Genomic DNA, 18,178 nt, shown 5'->3' on the forward strand with positions numbered 1-18,178 from the left:
CTGGAAAGTATGGGATAAATACTGTAGTCCTCAAGGACCATAGCATTTAAACATCAGTGGAAGTCAATCATCAGTTTGAGGAAAGGTCAGAAATACCATAAATGCAAGGTACATTCCAAAAAAATTATATATGATGTTTAAAATTACCATTTATTAATACAATACAGTAAGTAATTTTTAAACTGAGAAGTGACTGGTTTTATTACATAGTGTTTTCTTAAAATGTTGCTTGCATCATTCCAATCTGGAGAGCATTTCTAGCAGAATGCTGTAGTAGTAGCAGAGCAAACAAAAATTATGAACTGGCTGAACCGTAAGTTTGAAAGACCTACTGTCCATTCTTTTACAGGAAAATGAAGAGTTCAGTGACTCAGATATTATACAGTTAGTTTAATAAGCACAAAAGGGTAATGAATTCCTATCCCTAAAACTGCTTAAGACTAACAGTTAACTCAACACGGAAGATTAGATATAGATGATTAGATAAAAGGATTAGATATAGATTAGACATAAGGAGAGATCACAAATATCAGATAGAAAGGTAAAAAAAAAATCAACAGAACTGTCAATTATCAGGAACATCTAAAAGACAACTTTATTTATGTGGGGCACTATGTAGGCTGAGATGTATCTTTCAAGTCTCTTCTCACTAAAAATCTGGTATGTTTCATTTACAGAGATGTAACAATAATCACAGGGGTTAAACTGAACAGAAAAATCCTAAATTGAATCAACAGCAGCTGATGCTTGAAATGCAACAATTAAACGCCTTAGCCCACTGAGAACTCAGTTATTCTTCTGTCGATGTAACAGAATATTTCCTTAGCATGCTGCTCTGTTACACCTGAATTTTGGCCATAACCAAATCAGTATTTAAAGAAGAATATAATAAAAATTATTCAATAAATTCAGTCTGCAAGAATTCAGCATCATTTGGGAACGAACAAAAAATAGAAATTTTCAACAGTATAATTTCTTTTTAAATTCTTCTTTCTTTTTTTTAACATTGAAGTTATTGTATGGCATGATGTACAAAATTTATAAAATTTAGTATGCATTATAAACAACTAGGAAGATTTCATGAAACAACATCTCAAGATTTTATCGAATCAATTAAATTCAGTATGGTAGGAAAACTCTTCAGTAACATTTACGTATTTCCACAGCAAACTTATGCTCTGGTATAAAGCAACTGACCCAGGGACTTTGTACAGATTTCTATGTATGCAACACAACATGACCTGAGAATGGACCATGTTATTGCTATTATGTTTGTCCACGCCTTAATACATAGGAAGACTTTTTCTAGCACTTACTGTGGTTTGCCAGTGTTCACACAGATGGAATCCAGCTGGCCGCAGACCCTGATATGTTATGAATGTAGCATATATCCCAGTTTTTTCCCTAAACATATCTGAAAGTTACCTTTGCACCTGGTAAATTTCTCTCTGCTTACCAGCATTACAAAAACTGGATTTAGGCTATTTACTTAACATGCATATAGCTTTTTTTAAAAATGAACCTATAGAAACAAGATAATCATCAAACCCAAGCATTAGCTTTGATCTAATAGTAAGTCCATTTTAAGCTTTTTGTTATACCATGATTCTAAATTTCAGAAGGGTTCAGTCATGCAGATTATAAGAGATTTATCAGGATCAAGCATTAGACACACTTTGAGAATTACGAAGATAGAAATTTTCTGAATAGTACGCTAAGAAAATTATTCTGAGAGAAATCTGTTTTTCAAAACTTTAGAACATACATACTCCACCTCCTTTTGGAAGAAAACAATAAGGGGACAAAAGTAGTTACATGTTTCTAAAGCAGCAGTATACTTATTATCATAGAGATTTAAATGTCTTTTATGTCACATGTACCAACAGCCTTGCCAGTCATGCTTTAGTCAGCAATACAGAACAGTATGAGATAGAGATTTTAGTTTAGCTTTCAAGATAGGAAAGCAGCTTGCCTATCAGAGGAGCATTGCAAAAAGCAGCAGCCAAGATTAGGTCAGGAAGTTTATGACATAATTACTTTCTGAACCTTGACAACATCACATAGATTCATACAATTCTGCTTCACTTACAGCCAGGCCACTTTTAACTTCTAACACTTCTTTGTTTTTCCAAAGATGATTATCTAAGAGTAGCTGGACAGCTCTTAGCTTAACATTTTTAACAAAGCCTGAAATTTCATGATTGGCCAAGATGCCACTAATAGATGTTGAAATCATAATTTAAGGTACTGAAGGAGCAAAGAGCAGTACAGACATAAGCAGGAAGATGGCGCCAAGAGAAACCACCATTTTGATTTTGCTTTCAATTTCTTTTCCTCCCAAATACCTGTGAAAGTGCTAAATAACGGAAATTAAATTGGTTTTATTTTCTCTGTGCTGTGTGGATGTCAGTATGAAAATGAAATGTTCCGTGATATAAAATGGCAATATTATATAAAAGTCTTTTTCAGCACGGCTAATTCCCTATAAAATCTTCAAAGTTGTAGATATCATGATTCCACTGGGGTAATTAAGTGGAATCTGGATGTCACTCTTTCTAATGCTTATACAGTTAGGCAGAATAACTGTATGAATACAAAAATCCAGAACACTGTAAATCAAAGCAAAACCATTTTGTGTTGATTTTGGTTGCAAATACTGAAAAAACCCCACTATTCCTAAATTATAGTCCACTCTGGACTTTACTGATATTCATAATTCCTTTGATCTACTTATTCATGAGACTTTATTAAATGAAAATATTTGCAAAAAAAAATTTGTATGAAAGCAAGAGTTTTAAGTAGCTGTGGAAATATGCTCCAGTGGGAAAAAGCTCTCCCACCACAACCTACTTAAAAAGGCTCTTTAATTCATACAAGCAATAGTGAAAGGATATTTCTGAAACACTGTAAGGGACTGCTGTTTGCAAATATTAATTAAGCAAACTTCAATTAACTGTAACATTAACAACTTAATATCATCCACAGCGAATCACAATATGCCAATACAATATGACCAATTCACAATACAAATCCTAAATTCTTCAGAGTATCAAAGGATTTTAAATAATGAATATTTTTAAATCAATATACATCTTATCAGAATAATTATTCTTTACAAAATAGAAGAGGAAACACTCTGGAGCAAGTATATTTTAATTCCACTGATTCACAAAACTGAAAGCAGCAGCTGTGGTGTTGTAAATATTATGGCATTGTTTAATAGGTGAGACATAAATCACACTGAAGCTGGGGAACTTCCAGACATTTTAATCCAAACTCAGTAGCTTATTTACTTGAATGCTGAACTTTATTTATTACTGATGAGATGAGAATAAGTTTCTCAAGGCAGACAATTTTTATGTTTGGGAAGGTAATAATTTTTTGATCATAAATTAAAGAGCTATAGTTAGATTGAATTGGGCCACATCTTGCAATCAGTGTTCTCTTTGCACCTCTACACCTAAATATGAGTGTAAGTAAGAGCAGAACTGATCTCTGAATGTTTAACCAGCCAAATAACAGTTTTGTATGAATTCTTTCAACCAAATTATGGTCACATGCTTTGACTGCAGAAATTAAATTAATTTCATGCTTAATGGTCTCCAAATACTGCATATTAATCTCCAAAATAACTAAATGCTTATACAAGTACGAAAGAAAAGCACTTCTAAAAAAATGTGAAAAATAAAAACATGACACTGATGAGTTTGCAGGTTACCTCCATTATAAGTTAAAATACAAGAGTACGAAAGTTTTCTAAAACAGCTAGCAGCTTTTCATTATCAACACAATTTACAGATGGACTTATACATAAGCTTCTGATGAGAAATGTGGCATATGTGTTACATATTCTGCCTTCCCTCAAAACAAAAGAAAACCCTTCAAAAACAGAATCCTGAATTCTATATCATCAAGATTGGAAAAGGTACATAGCATGCACTGCAAAATACTACTAAAATATTATGGAGAGTATTGGAACCACAGAAATCTTGGGGCTGCCGCTCTTGCCTGACCATGCTGTGATGCAAGTCCCGTGGCTCAGCAGGGAGCAGCTGTGCATGTTGGTACTTATTGCAATGAATGGGACAGGATCATAGCTGAAGAGCATGCAGGCCAGTCAATATCCGCTAGAAGGTGATTAAATAGGATATAGAGAGATGTATAACTTGCTTAGGTAACCTGTGTAAAACTGATGACACGATGCTCTGCCTCGCTAAAAGGCACCAGAGCTGCCCGCTTGACTGATCCAGCTTGGTTCTACTCCTGTGAGAAGTAAGAACGGTAGGAAATGAAGTTCAGGACACAGCACCTCTGCTTTTTTGCTCTGAATATTGCTTAAAGTAAAATATACATTATTAATGTGTCTGCAACAGCATTAGGAGATCCCATTTTTTTCAAAGCATTGAAAAATATTTTGTCATTGGTATATCTTGGTGTTATTATCGGCCTGTAAGTTACATTTAACATAAATTAATTATTACCCACTATTATGATTATTTTAACTACTTATACAATCATACATGTACTACAAAATTTTCCATATAAACCATGCTCATGGTACTTAAGAACCTAAAATGGAAAAAATATATTTATAATTTTTACACTAAACAGCAGTACTGCAGCTCAGATCCACAGATCTTTATTTATTGGACAATGGACTCAGCACAGTGGTCCCACAATTATTAATGGCCTATTTCCATGATAAAGTTTTATTTAGTATTTGTTCTCTAATTTCCTTATTCCTGTATTATTTCCTGCATCCACCCGTTGACAGTCTTATGGACACAGTGTTTTTATAATTAAATTTACTTTAGGTTTCAGTAACTTTCTAGAAAATATCTCATTAATTCACACCCACTAAGCATGTACAACATTACACGTATTGTTTCTACAAAGGCATAATCTAGTTAACATTTTTATCAAACTACTGGAAGATACATGTGCTATAATAAAGAACTCACCAAACATTAACATGCTTAATTTAAACTTCCTAATAAATAATAATTATTTTTTTGGAATTCAGCTTATTGCTCTATGCAACAGTGAATACATGTACTTGGTTGTAGACACAGAAGCAAGCAGAAGCACACACTCATCAGCATCTGGCTATCTTGTGCAGTGTCCTCACAGCACCTGGATGCCTCAGCTGCCTTTCATCTGCAAATCTGCTAATTGAACACAGTTTGATGGCAGTTCCTGACTTAGATTTTTTCATTTGTGGTGCAAGCAATGAAGTGACTGGCAGATCAACTTGGCAACAGCAGTGTCATATAAATAGGAAAACATGAGAGGCCAGAAATGCAAGGCACATTATGGCATGGCAAAAAGGAGGAAGCCATGTAAAAAAGCCATTTGTAGTCAAATTTCTTATTTAAAAAATGCCTTCTTTTCCTATGGATCATTTTCATTACAAGAGTGTTGGTCATCTGACTAATAAGCCAACACTCCACTATATCAAAAACCCATGGTGGTTAAGAGTATCTAGTGAAGAGCAGGAACTAGAATTAAGATTTTAATGCTTTTGTGTCACACTTCTGTGACTCAAATCTACTTGAAATTTAGGCACTTTTGTAAGAAATATGCTCACAATCTTTACTAACTGCTGTGTCTCTCTTGAAAATCTCTGAAACTGATAAATGTTCCCTTCAGTTTTTCACCTTCAGCATCTGCATTAGTAAGGAATTTTGGCCTCAAATATGCTTGTCAGAGTTTCAGACTTGGCCAGTCAAAACTGCTTGGCATTAGCTCATCCTGGACTTAATAGGCATTTTTTTGTCTTACCACCTAATCAATTTGCAGTTTCTGAAGCACAACAGCATTAAGTGCCTCCAAGAATGCAATGAAGACACTGTTTTCTTTTAAATATGGTAGATGGAGTAGAAAGCCTTTTTTTATGGTGGAAGCTTAATGACTGGAAGTTCAATGCCTCAAATGTGGGAGAATCCACTTTAAAACTTTTCCTATAGAAAGTCAGTATTTTTGTCACCTTGTAGAATAACCCAATGAGGGTTATTCCGTGGGAAGAAAAGAAAGATTTGCCTAATGAAAACAGTCAGCAGTCACATCATCCAGTTGTACAGTGAAGTAAGAGATGGACCATTGTCATACTCAGCCCTGGGAACCACCAGCACAGAGGTTTGTATAAAGCTCATCCTCCACCTCTCCTACTGACATAGTGCTCTTGCGCAGTGAAGAACAGAACAACTGAAGGTTAAACTACAACTGATTTGTTCTACACCCAAGTACTGGTTTTGAAGAGTAAGACAAATAATAATACAATCAATCTGGAAAAAAAAGGAAATATTTTTATAAGAACAATAAAGACATTTGTGATAAGAAACTAGAAAATACGACCAAATGTGTAATGCAGTTGGTACAGAAAAGGATCTCAGGTGGAAAATTACTAGAATCTTACCCATATGTATTCAACCCTCAGATTCAAGTAAGAGAAAATCACTAATGAAAGCCTTTATGTTAGTTTATGTCTACCCCACAGCATGCAATAGTTTTCAAAAATACCCATGCCAATGCTGAATGAACTAGCATCAGTACTAAGCATTGCACAGACTTACTCCACTTGAGCTGATGTGCCTCCATCACTTTTAGTTGTGCAGGAAAAAGCAGTGTTAATAATACACACACGGTAATAATGCCTTGGCATCCACTAGAACTCTCAGTGCTAGCTTGGATTTATCCACTTGGCACCACATTGTGCCAGAAAGAGGTACATTTTATTAGTCACAGTAGGTAACAGATTCAAATATCTAAAAGCTTTGAAAATAACAATGAGTAGTCAAATGAAAGGATCTTATACTGGGATATTAAGCTTTGTAACTTTTTTTTTTTACCGTAAAGCCATTACTTCACTTCAGTGGTCCTGCTACCATCAGATGGATTATTAGTGATTTATATGACATTGTTGAGTGATGCTAGTCCAGTATTCAAATGTACCTATCTGTGATGTATATGGATGCATTTTCACTATATAAAAAAGTTTTAAAACATCAGAATGAACTGTTAAAAAAGATATTAAAAATAAACTGCTCTAATGAAACATGCATGGAGAAATTTGCACCAGCTTTATACACTTTATATGACTTCTGGTATCCAGGACTATTAAACTGGTTCCTTTGCTTGTTAGGGATTTAACTAAATAAAAAATAGAAAAAAAATTCATTTTCTAAAAACTTTTCTTAGGCATCTTGATTGTTACAGTAAATGCAATATTGTTTCACCATCTTTCAAAACACACAACCTTATGTCAATTTACCTTAAATAACATTACGAGTTTGTATATGCTGTTGTAAAGGAATTAAAGAAAGATTTGAATTCAACACTAGTAACCTCAGCAAAAAAAGGAAAAACATCAGAGTATTTTAAAATTTGAAACAAGCTTACCTCTTTGCTTTCTTCCAGGTCTGATTCACTGCTGAATTCCTCTGTATTTAAATTTTCAAAATCTGATTCTCCAACAGCAATGGGCACTGTCACAGTGAGACTTGGGTTGTTTATGAATGACATGTAATCACTCTCATCAACAACATATTTTTCCACGCTGCTGCCTATGCCACTGGTAGTTCCATTCCCATCTTTGAGATAGGCAAGGTTTTTACCTATGTCTACTATTGTGTGATTGGAAATACAGCTGTCTTTTTTATTGTTTAGGTCTTCAAGAGGTTTGATTTCATCTAAAACTTTCTGTTTTCTAACAAAGGCTTTTTGGATGAATTCACGCACTTTTCTCTTCACATAATCTATGCCTTTCTGAATCCTTGCCACAGCAATCTGCAGATTGTTCATTTCATTATCATCGTCTGTAGCAGCAAGGTTGTCTGAACTAAATGAGCTCAGCAGCAAGGCCAGAAATAGGTTGAGTACCTAAAAAAAAAAAATCAGGAAAAATTACTCCTATTTTTAAGTCATAAAAGCAATGTCATTATGAGTTTTTTAATATGAGATAATTTTTATTTCACGTGTAACACTTTATTTCGATGCACCTTCCTGCTATTCTTTTCAGTTCATTATCCCTGTCACCAACATTTTATTATCTCGCCAAAAGCAGTTTTAGCTGGTTTAACTTCACTAATACAGGTTAAAATCTGAGCTGTTCCTTCCTTGACTGTCTCTTCCACAATCTGCAGTAGTGCAGATCTGCTCCTCAAAATGGAGAATACCATAACGCAGCAGAGTACAACATAACGTAGTGATTTACACAAGCTATGTGCACTGTAGTGTTCATAGGCCAGGGGAATGTGGGCAAATGCCAGTCTTCTACAGTTCGACAGACCACAGTTCTAGTAACTCTAATTCAGAACATAGTGAAATTTTGTATTGGTATGTATATATGAGTCTATCTTAGTTCTGGGCAGGAACACTAGCTAAGAGATAGAGCCCATAGATGTGATACACTTCAATTTCAAGAAACTATTTCACCTCATCTTCAAGAAGCCGTTTCAGACTTTCTTGCATCACATTTTACAAACATACAAGTGAAATTTGGATTGCATTTAACTATGACAGATCATGTGAAATATTGATGAAAAAGTATTTAATTAAAAATCAATTAAATTATATTTGTCAGTTCTTCCTGTTCAAACTTGCAGATATTATAAGATATGCCACAGGACTCAAACTATCTGGTGAGACTTGGTAGGGATGACTGTGGATAAACATATTTATAAAATTTGTGGATCATACCAAAAAGAGAAAGGATGCCAGCACTCAAGGAGAAATACTACAATTAAACATAAGCATGGTTTATGGCAAATTAGTGAAATTATTCAAAATCAATAAGGTGTTTAATTCTGAAGTACTGTTGTAGAAAGGATTGTTAAGAAAAATGAAAAGTATATATAACAGAAAGCATGAAAACTGGCAAGGTAGAAGTACTGCAGAAAGGGGCACAGAGGCTGCATCAGAAAAGCAATGCTGGCTCAGGAATTTCACGTGTCATTTGGGGATGTACTACAAGGAATGCTGAATGTAAGAAATTAAAGTATCATTATTCCACATTATTCAGTACTTGTGTCTTTATTCAAAATGTTGCTTGGGAGGAATTCAGAGGCCAGTAGCAAAAGGGATAAGCCATTTAGAAATCATCACTTATGAGAAAAGAATTGAAGAGTTAGGCTTTTTTTTGTTTCACAGAGAAATGACTGAAAGTGGAAACAATAAACTTTTAAGTATTATAAATGCTGTCATAAAGAACAACAGTTTTCCATCAATATTGAGACAATTTAGTTTACTTGGCTGTAGAAGGTGATTTAAATTAGATTTTTTTAAAAGACACTCTTACCTGTAAGCATAATTCAGCACTGATCTTACTAAAGAGGTTACAAACTTAATGAGAATTAAAAGTAGACAAACCTTTTTCATCCATAATCAAGGTATATTTGAACCTGGTGTACAAAAAGGGCAAGTGAACTACATGATTTCCTGAAGTCCTTCTCTAGTCTTCATTTCAGATTTCTAAATCATGGAAAACAGGAGGCAGTCCTAAGAGTGTTAAAAAATTCCCACTGATTACATACCACTAGGTTTCCAATCACCATGACCATCATGAAGACTGTAAGGCACATTGTTTGGCCTGCAACCTCCATGCAGTCCCACATAGTTTCGATCCATTCTCCACACAGCACTCGGAATACAATCAGGAAAGAGTGGAAAAAGTCATGCATGTGCCAGCGAGGCAGTTCACAGTCACTGGAGATCTTGCAGACACATTCCTTGTAGCTTTTTCCAAACAGCTGCATCCCAACCACAGCAAAAATGAACACAATGATGGCCAGCACCAGGGTCAGATTCCCCAGAGCCCCCACGGAGTTGCCAATAATCTTAATCAGCATGTTTAGGGTTGGCCAAGATTTTGCCAATTTGAAAACTCGAAGCTGCAAAACAGAAGAATGGTGTATGGTTTTTCATTATCTAATTGTAATGCAATTACTACTATGCATTTCATATTTCAGTTAGCCTGTGTCTGTATCATGTCTCTTGTAATCTTTAAAAGTTTTATTTACAGAATTTCTGTTTTCAGTTCTTTTGTACAATAATAGACATCAGCAGTGTTAAGTCCAGATTCAAGTGATAAGAAATAAAAAGCAATATCTCTATGCTCATTTCAATTACATTACATGAAATTATCACAAAGACTCCAATTCAGACTTTGACTCTTTTGGTTACTATAGATATTTATAAAGAAGTTGTACTTGTTAAAGAAATTGGACAAAACAGTCTTTCTCCTGTTAACTCTGAGAAAATATTGCTAAAAATAAATCAGTATGTATGAAATGCGATCAGTTTAACAGGACCATAAGTGTATAGTCACTTCCTGATTGTTTCATCTTAACAGGCAGTGAGACTGAGGAAATGGTTTTCCTAAAAAGAGAAACCAACTAGAGTTGTTAATGACAGAAATACAAGTGACTTGCAAGTATCTTTAACAATATATTTTCTGTCATTTCAAATAAATGGAATGTGTCTTAGAAAGCTTGTCATACAACGTTGAGAAAACCAAAGGTAAGTATTATATTAATAAGTACAACATGAAACAGACAAAAATGAAATTATTGGAAAGATACAGCAATTGTGCAGATAATTGAAAGAGAATACTGAAATGAATATAAAAGTAAATATTATTTCATGTGATGATTTTATGTTTTGTAAAGAAAACACATAAACGTCATGTTAAAACAAGAATCTACTACTGAGAGAGAAGTCAATCCAGACAAATTTTAGACTTTAGGCAAAGTACAATATAATTCCATGCAGAGAACCAGAAAACACTTATTTAAAACCCCTTATTTTTTAAACTTTTATTTCAAGTAAATATCTTTTTTTTTTTTTTTTTTTAAGGCAGAAGTTGAGCTTGATGACCAGGAACTTTTCTGAACAGAAAAGCTGTTAGACAGCAGACAGACCCTTGCAGAGGATGGTACAGAGAGGGCTGGTAGGGATGAAAAGCTCTGGACAATGAAAAATCTTAACTCTACTCTCTTTTAAAACTAACCAAGAAAGGCAATTGGTAATGGAAGTCTAGAGGCTAAAATTGTCAAGAAACTTTTATTAACTAACCCATTATTTACCAAGCAATTCACTAATCTTTAGTAGTAGTGAGGTAGTGAGGGCCCTGTGGCCCTTGCTTTTTTTCACTCCCTCATCAAGGGAGAAGACTCTAAGAAATACTTCTATTATAAAAGTTAATTCTTTAAGCATACTTTTGGCAAGAATAGAACTGATGGTGACAATACCTTGAAGGAGAAATAGACATTACTAAGATAATATGGAAAACAAACTTGACATAATATATACATGCCATTTAGTGAGTTTGCAATTTAGCATTTTGTAAGTTCTGAAAAGATCTTCTGTCTCAGCCAAATATTTAATTTGCAAGTGAAAAATGCACAAAATATATATGTACAAGTACAAAAAAGTAATATTTTAAATAGTATATTTACCAATCTGAATGATCGAAGGACAGATAATCCTTCTACATTTGCAAGGCCAAGTTCCATTAAACTAAGACTCACAATAAAACCATCAAAAATATTCCAGCCCTCTTGGAAATAATAATAAGGATCCATGGCAATTATCTTGAGAAACATTTCTGCTGTGAAGATTCCAGTAAACACCTGCAAGGAAAATACAGTTTCTTACTCCAGTTTAGGAAGAAAATATTTAAACAGTTAAACTAATGGTATCAGCATGTGCTAAGTTATATTTTCAGCAAGAAATTAATGATAAGTCTGAATATCTTCTCTATATTTCCATACCCTGGGGTTAGGAATAAAATTCATATTGGAGCTTATATATGTACCACAATGTTTGGGTTCCAAAGAAAAATAAGTAAATGGGAAAATGTGTTTTTTATCCAGCCTGCTAATATGTACGTATGCCAATACACAGAATATAATCTGTTTTTAATGGTCATTTTTATCTCCTTAGAGCTCATCTCTGCCCTTAGACCACCTTTTTACTTCTAGGGATAAAGATAATTGTTCCTATCATAAACCTAATTTATTAAGAAAAAAATTATACAGGAAGTTGAGCAGAACTGTTCTTCTTCAGGACGGCCTGTGGAAGACACTGTCATTGCACTTCATCATTTCCTTACGTCATGCTTACTGGGTCTTTCCCCTCTAAAATTCCTTGAACACCCAGATCCTTAGGAGGTGCTAGTAAGGAGCAGAATGGGTGTGAGAATGGAACTGAAAGTTCTTATGATTTGTAACTATCCATCAAGAAAAAAAAATCCTTTAATGAGCTTCAATGATGGAAGATGAAGATTTTAACAATCAAAATGCATATTGACTCAGTAGATCTTTACTCTGTAAAGTAAGAGTGGTGAAATTTACAAGTGTCAACTTAAATTTAAGTTCAACAATCCCAAATCTCTAAATAGTCAACTTTTGCTTTTAACATGAATGTGGATAAGTCATGAAAGAATTAAAGAAAAATGTATTTTACATACATGGCCCATCAGGAAAGACTTACAAGGTTTCCTACTGAAAGCACACCACTAAACTGTTCTGTCATTGGGTAGTGCTCCATGGCCATGAACAGGGTGTTGAGGACGATGCAGATGGTAATGGCCAGATCAACAAATGGGTCCATCACAATCAAATTTACAATATGTTTGACTTTCAGCCAGGGAGTACAGCAGTCCCAAATCAAGCAAGTGTTAGCAAATTTATACCAGCATGGTGGACATTTCTGTCTGGATTCTTCCAGTTCTAGAGAGAAAAATAAAAATAACGTTTTAAACATAATTCTCTATTCCAGAATCATCTGGGTATTTCCTTGAAGCCTAAATGCTGTTTTCCAAGGTACTGTTGATAAAGCATGTTGATATTTTGAAACTAAGACTGCTTTTAGTTAAAAGAAATTACAATTTAAAATAAAAAAAATCTTCCCAAAACTCCCCAAAACAACTATACTAAAGATTCAATAGATAAAAGAACCATTCACAAGCTAATGCTAAATAGAATGTAAAAGAGAAATTTGTCTTAAAAACCTGTCATAAGGCTGGGCGATGTGGGGATTGAAAGAAGCCCAGCAGACAAAGGCTTTGGGTTATTGGTGGCTGCAAAATTGAGTGTGAGCCACCAATGTCAGTCATCGCCCAGAGAGCCAATATCTTCATGGGCAGCATCAAAAGCAGCATGGCCAGCAGGCTGAGGGAAGGGGCTCTCTTCCTCTTCTCCAGCTGGAGTGTTGTGTTCAGCTTTAGGGTTCCCAGCATAAGAGCAGGTTCAGAGGAGACAACAAAGATATTCAGGGATCAGAGCACATGGCCTGTGAAGAAGACAGGCTGAGAGAACTGGGGTTGCTTATCTGGAAAAGAGAAGGCTCCAAGGAGACCTTATTGCAGCCTTCCAGTACTTATAAGGGGCCTGCAGGAAAGATTAAGAGGGAGCCTTTGTCTGGGATTGGAGGGATAGGGTGAGGGTTTACAGTTTTAAACAGAAAGAGGGTAGGTTTAGATTAGGTAGCAGTCAAAAATTCTTTACTGTGACAGTGGTGAACCCTTGGCACAGGTTGTCCGGGGAAGGTGTAGATGCCCTATCCCTGGATGTGTTCAAGGTCAGGTTGGATGGGGCTTTGAGAAATCTGATCAGGTGAAAGGTGGCAGGGGGGTTGGAACTAGATGACCTTTACAGTTCCTTCCAATAAAATATTTTAAAATTTCTTCATGAAAGATAAGCATTTAGGAAAAGCCTGAAGTCAGACAAGTATTTAGGCAGCATTATGGTCCACATGTGCACAACTACTCATTATTACCTTCCAATTTTCTATTTTGGGCATAGTCATTTAAGCCTCAACATAATGATTCACCCTTTCTTACAAAAAGTTGCTTAATTCCATGATTTGTATTTAGCCTTACAGAAAGAAGAAATGTTCCCTCCTTTGTGAAACAGCAAGTCTATTGAATGGGTAGAAGGAGATTGTTCTACTGCAAGAAGCGTAGCCATTTCAGTAACCTAAAAAGAGCTTACTCCAAAACTTTGTAACTTTCATACCCCAGAACTTCACTAGAGAAAGACTACATTGAATAATTGGTTTTGCTTTCATTTAAATTGGAAACTTGCAACTTCTACCTCAAACCTATCAGTATGTTGCAAGCTTGACTCTTTCTCCAAGTTTATCAGTCCCAAATTTAAAAAAAAAAAAAAGCAAAACCCACCAAAGAATCCCACTCCTAACTCCCTAGCTCCATACAGAAATCTCTTCTTGTCTGTATCCTCTAGGCCAAAGTAGCTGCTTTAAAACATCATTACTACTTAATGCATCACACATTTAATAGCACTTCTAAGGCACTGTCATACAAAAAAATCTATGTCACATACCTTCCATTGTGTTTGTGAGCATGCTGGCTATACTCATTGCTCTTTGCCTTGCACTAGGGTCTGTTAGGTAGTCCATAGGAACATGGTAAGAACTAGAATGCCTCTTTCTTAAGTCAGTTTCTGTAGTAGTGCCCTGAAAATAAAACACTGATGAAACAGCTAGTTGATCATACATTTAATAACATTGTAAGTTACTGTAGAGCTCTACTGGTTTAGAACACTGCTGTCCCACACCATGCTCCAGTTATACTGAGGCTTCGCAACAGACTAAGGTGTGCCTGACTCTGTACAGGAAAAATAGTCAAACATGAGGAATATGTTTTAAAGTATTTTGCTGAAAAAAAGCTGAGATATTAAAGCAGATTTCAGACTAAAAAAATGTTCCATAATGCTTGTCAATGAGCTGGACTGTAAATATCTTTCTATTTAGGCAGTGAAGTCTTTTTCTAAAGATGAAAATGCACAGGCCACACAGCTAGCAGTACAGGAACTAAGTGTAAGTGGATTTCCTTAAGATAACTCTTACTTTAGAATAAACTATGAATTTCCTAGCACATTTTTCAAACAAATGAAAAAAATATTTAGTAATGTTGACATAAAAAAAACCCATAGAAAAATTAGCTCTATTACAGGAACACTATCACAACCCTCGTTAGTTGTACTACAAGGGTAACATCAAAACTTTCATGTGTGGACAGCAGGAAGCTAAATACTCATTTAATATACTCCATTAAGTAAATGTAACTTTTTTTTTTCCATTTTGATATCCTTTCTGATATACAAGCACAGAACCATCCAGTTAAGTCTAAGCATAATGAATCAATAAGTGTAAGACTACAGAAACTAAATTTATTCAAGGGTTTACTATGCTATTCTGTTAATTCCCAGTCAATTCACATGCTTTTTCACATATTTAATTAATAAGAGCTGGACACTTTCATTTTCTCCTTTAGCTTGTGGCTGGAATACATGAAAGGAGCATTCACAGCTTAGCCAGAAAGGTCATCATTGCCATGTGACTACATTTTGTGGAAAGAGTGACTGATCATACAGGGAGAGATCATGCCTGAGCTATTGCAGACTTTCTTACATTGCTAGCAGTGGCTGCTTTATCAATCATCACCTCTGGCAGAAGCTGTCCCGTAGGCGATGTCAAAGCCGGTGGCCCACCAACTAGAGAAACCACTCCATTGCAATCCACAGTGCTGTGCATCTTCCCATTTGCTGGAAGTGCAGGTACTGTTCTGGATGACCTACTGGCCTGGCTAATGTTACTGTTGCGCCGTTCACCGTGTCTATGAGGAACAAAGAGAGAATCTCTTCTGCTCTCATTGTCTTCAAAAGTGCTGTGCTCATCATCAGCAAAGTCATTTTCTGATCCTACATCCTTTGCTCGACCTCTGAAGCTGAAAAGACTTGTTCTGCTGTTGCGCCTTGGGGAAAACAGGGAGCCACGAATGCTCAGCAAAGACTGCAGGTAAATAAAAACAATTATTATCAGATGGAAATCCTTTAAAATACAACATTTTCATACAGAGGAAAAACCCACAATGTCTTAAAGGGTAAGGTCATCTACAAAGAAATGAACTGGTACAGCCCCCCCCTAATACACTCCCCTTTGGGTAGTAAACAAAGAGCACGTAAGTGACAGACAAAGACTAGTTATTTTAGTGCTTTGGATATATGAAATCAATCAGTTTAATTAGAGTAAAAGAAACTGCTTGACAGAATTGTTTCCTCTGCTATTCTGCCTATGTTATTGCCAACTGTTCATAAACTAAGTATATCTAGACACTCTCACCTCAGGCTGGCATTAGTATGACAGGCTGAATAAATAAAATTTTAGGCAAATTTTCTGGGACTCAGTCTGCACACAGAAGTAGTTCCCCTACTGCCTAGTTTAAAAAACGTATGTATCTTTTCAGATATTAGTCAAGTAGGCCATAATAATTTTTGTTGTTTTTTTTTTTAAGTCTTAGCTATCCTGAATGTGCAAAGATTTGCCTGTAATTTTGAGTGAACAGGTTTGCTAATCTTCATCAGTTTACTCATAGGAGTAAATTTTCTGCTATTGGAGGATTTCCAGTATTAGAGTCAAAATGCTCTAATCTTACAGTTAATTATACACATCCTCAATTTTAATTCATATCAGTAATTGCCTTGACTTGATGGGTAAGTATTAGCGCTTGATTTCACCCAAGAGCTCTATGAACAGCAGAGATGATACATGACAAAGCAGTGTCTGTTTCTCTTCTGCAACTTATCTTTGTGGATCTGAGCTCCACTGTACTAGGGACTGCAAATTGCAGAACAAAAAGGCACTCTGCAAAGAACTTATCATTTAAATGTAACACAACAGATGGATACAAAAAGAGAGGGAATACACAGAGGCAAAATTGATGAGTATGATAAACAGTCATCTTAGCTCACCTGAAGCCACTTCCCTGTCAAGCTTTCTGTAGGCAGCATGGTAAAAGAGAGTTTTAAAGAGGGATTTGAGGAAAGCAATGAAGTGTTCTGTGAAAACTCATGGGAGCTTCTTCCAAGCATGAAGGGCAGCATACCAGAAAGAGCTCAAAGAAACTAGCTGAAAATTTAACAGGAGGTTATGAATGCTGGGTTGGGTCAGTCAAAGCTGGGACTTGTTTACTACAAGTAGACAAGGTGGGTTGGGAGGAACTTTAGGTACAGTATGTTTTATGATATTAAAAAAAAAAATCTTTAGGTAAATATATTTAGTAGCAGATTAGAGAAAAGCAATGGGATAGGTTAGTGTTCTTTGCAACAACATTCTTGATGAATACAGCAGTAAAGAGGTCCAAGTCAAAAATGATTCATAGTTGTGGGTCCAGAATAGAGTTAAATAAAAAAAAATAAAAAGAGAGAGAAAAGGGATACAGCAAAAGGCCTTGTGGAAATCCCTTGGAAAACTGTCAAAGGGGTAAAAGGATCTTCTAAAGCACAACTAAACCAGGAGAATTGAGAAGAGACAAAGTTATGAATGTTAGGAAGAATAAGATTTCAAGAGGAATCAAATGGTCATTTACATTGAAAGAAAATGAAATGCCAAGGAAAAAGTCAAAGATGATATATAAGCCTGAGTTTTCGCTAGGGAAATGGCATTAAAAACTGGTGAGTGGAACTTCTGTTTAGTGGTTAGAATCCAGAGTGAAAAAGAACTAGGGTTGGAAAACCAGAAGGGAGGTGATTTCTAGTCTGTCATAGTCAAACAACTGTAAATGAACTTGGAGATGAAAATGTTAGGAGAACAAGTTGTATGAGGAATGCTTAATTTCTTACAAGATGGATGAACTGAGCTGCAGTTGGATAAGGCTGTAGTTTGAATGAAGAGATAGGCAAGAATATGCACCGAGGGGATCAGATGGATCTTCAACATGAAGTTGAAGTCAATTGACATGTGTGAAAATTTGTATAAAGAACAGAATGAATCATGAACTAAATTCAGCAATGAAGCCTCACGGAGATTAGTTAGACACTTAACAACATAAAACAGTGGCAGACCAAGGAGGTGGGGTGGGGGGAAGGATACATTACCATTGAAAAAGGAAATACATTAGGAAGTGAGTGGAAGGAGTGGCAGTAACAGAAAGCCAGAAACATTATATTCCCACCACAGTCTGGTCTAAGGAGGACAGTCCTTAGTAAGAAAATATTGGATGAAGAGGTCTGAGCTTCTTTGAGAATGGGAGGCCAGAAAAAACAATACATGAAGAGAGTATGAACACTCATGATTTATTAAGGGATGAAACAGGCTTTCCAGAAATAGAAGAGGATTCAAAAGGCAGGAATGAGTTTAGTGATAATAACTAAAAAGA

General features: G+C 35.4%; 1 protein-coding gene across 4 annotated transcripts in view; it reads right to left on the reverse strand.

Annotated features, from left to right (window-relative positions):
* The window catches only part of SCN2A (sodium voltage-gated channel alpha subunit 2), a 57,433-nt gene that overhangs the window by 18,350 nt on the left and 20,905 nt on the right, over window positions 1–18,178 (reverse strand). For 2 of the 4 annotated variants that reach the window (XM_066190027.1, XM_066190028.1), the window contains exons 12-17: window positions 15,466–15,813; window positions 14,343–14,475; window positions 12,490–12,728; window positions 11,454–11,627; window positions 9,531–9,887; window positions 7,399–7,878 (exon numbers count right to left, since the gene is read on the reverse strand). In XM_066190027.1, coding sequence (XP_066046124.1) covers window positions 7,399–7,878; window positions 9,531–9,887; window positions 11,454–11,627; window positions 12,490–12,728; window positions 14,343–14,475; window positions 15,466–15,813 — 1,731 coding nt within the window. Of the gene's footprint in view, window positions 1–7,398; window positions 7,879–9,530; window positions 9,888–11,453; window positions 11,628–12,489; window positions 12,729–14,342; window positions 14,476–15,432; window positions 15,814–18,178 lie in introns of all 4 variants that reach the window. The other 2 variants (XM_066190025.1, XM_066190026.1) reach the window with 1 other exon arrangement.

The sequence above is a fragment of the Chamaea fasciata genome, unplaced genomic scaffold, assembly GCF_029207755.1.
Source record: "Chamaea fasciata isolate MVZ Bird 193981 ecotype frontalis unplaced genomic scaffold, bChaFas1.0.hap1 SCAF_8, whole genome shotgun sequence".
NCBI classification, from domain to species: domain Eukaryota; kingdom Metazoa; phylum Chordata; class Aves; order Passeriformes; family Sylviidae; genus Chamaea; species Chamaea fasciata.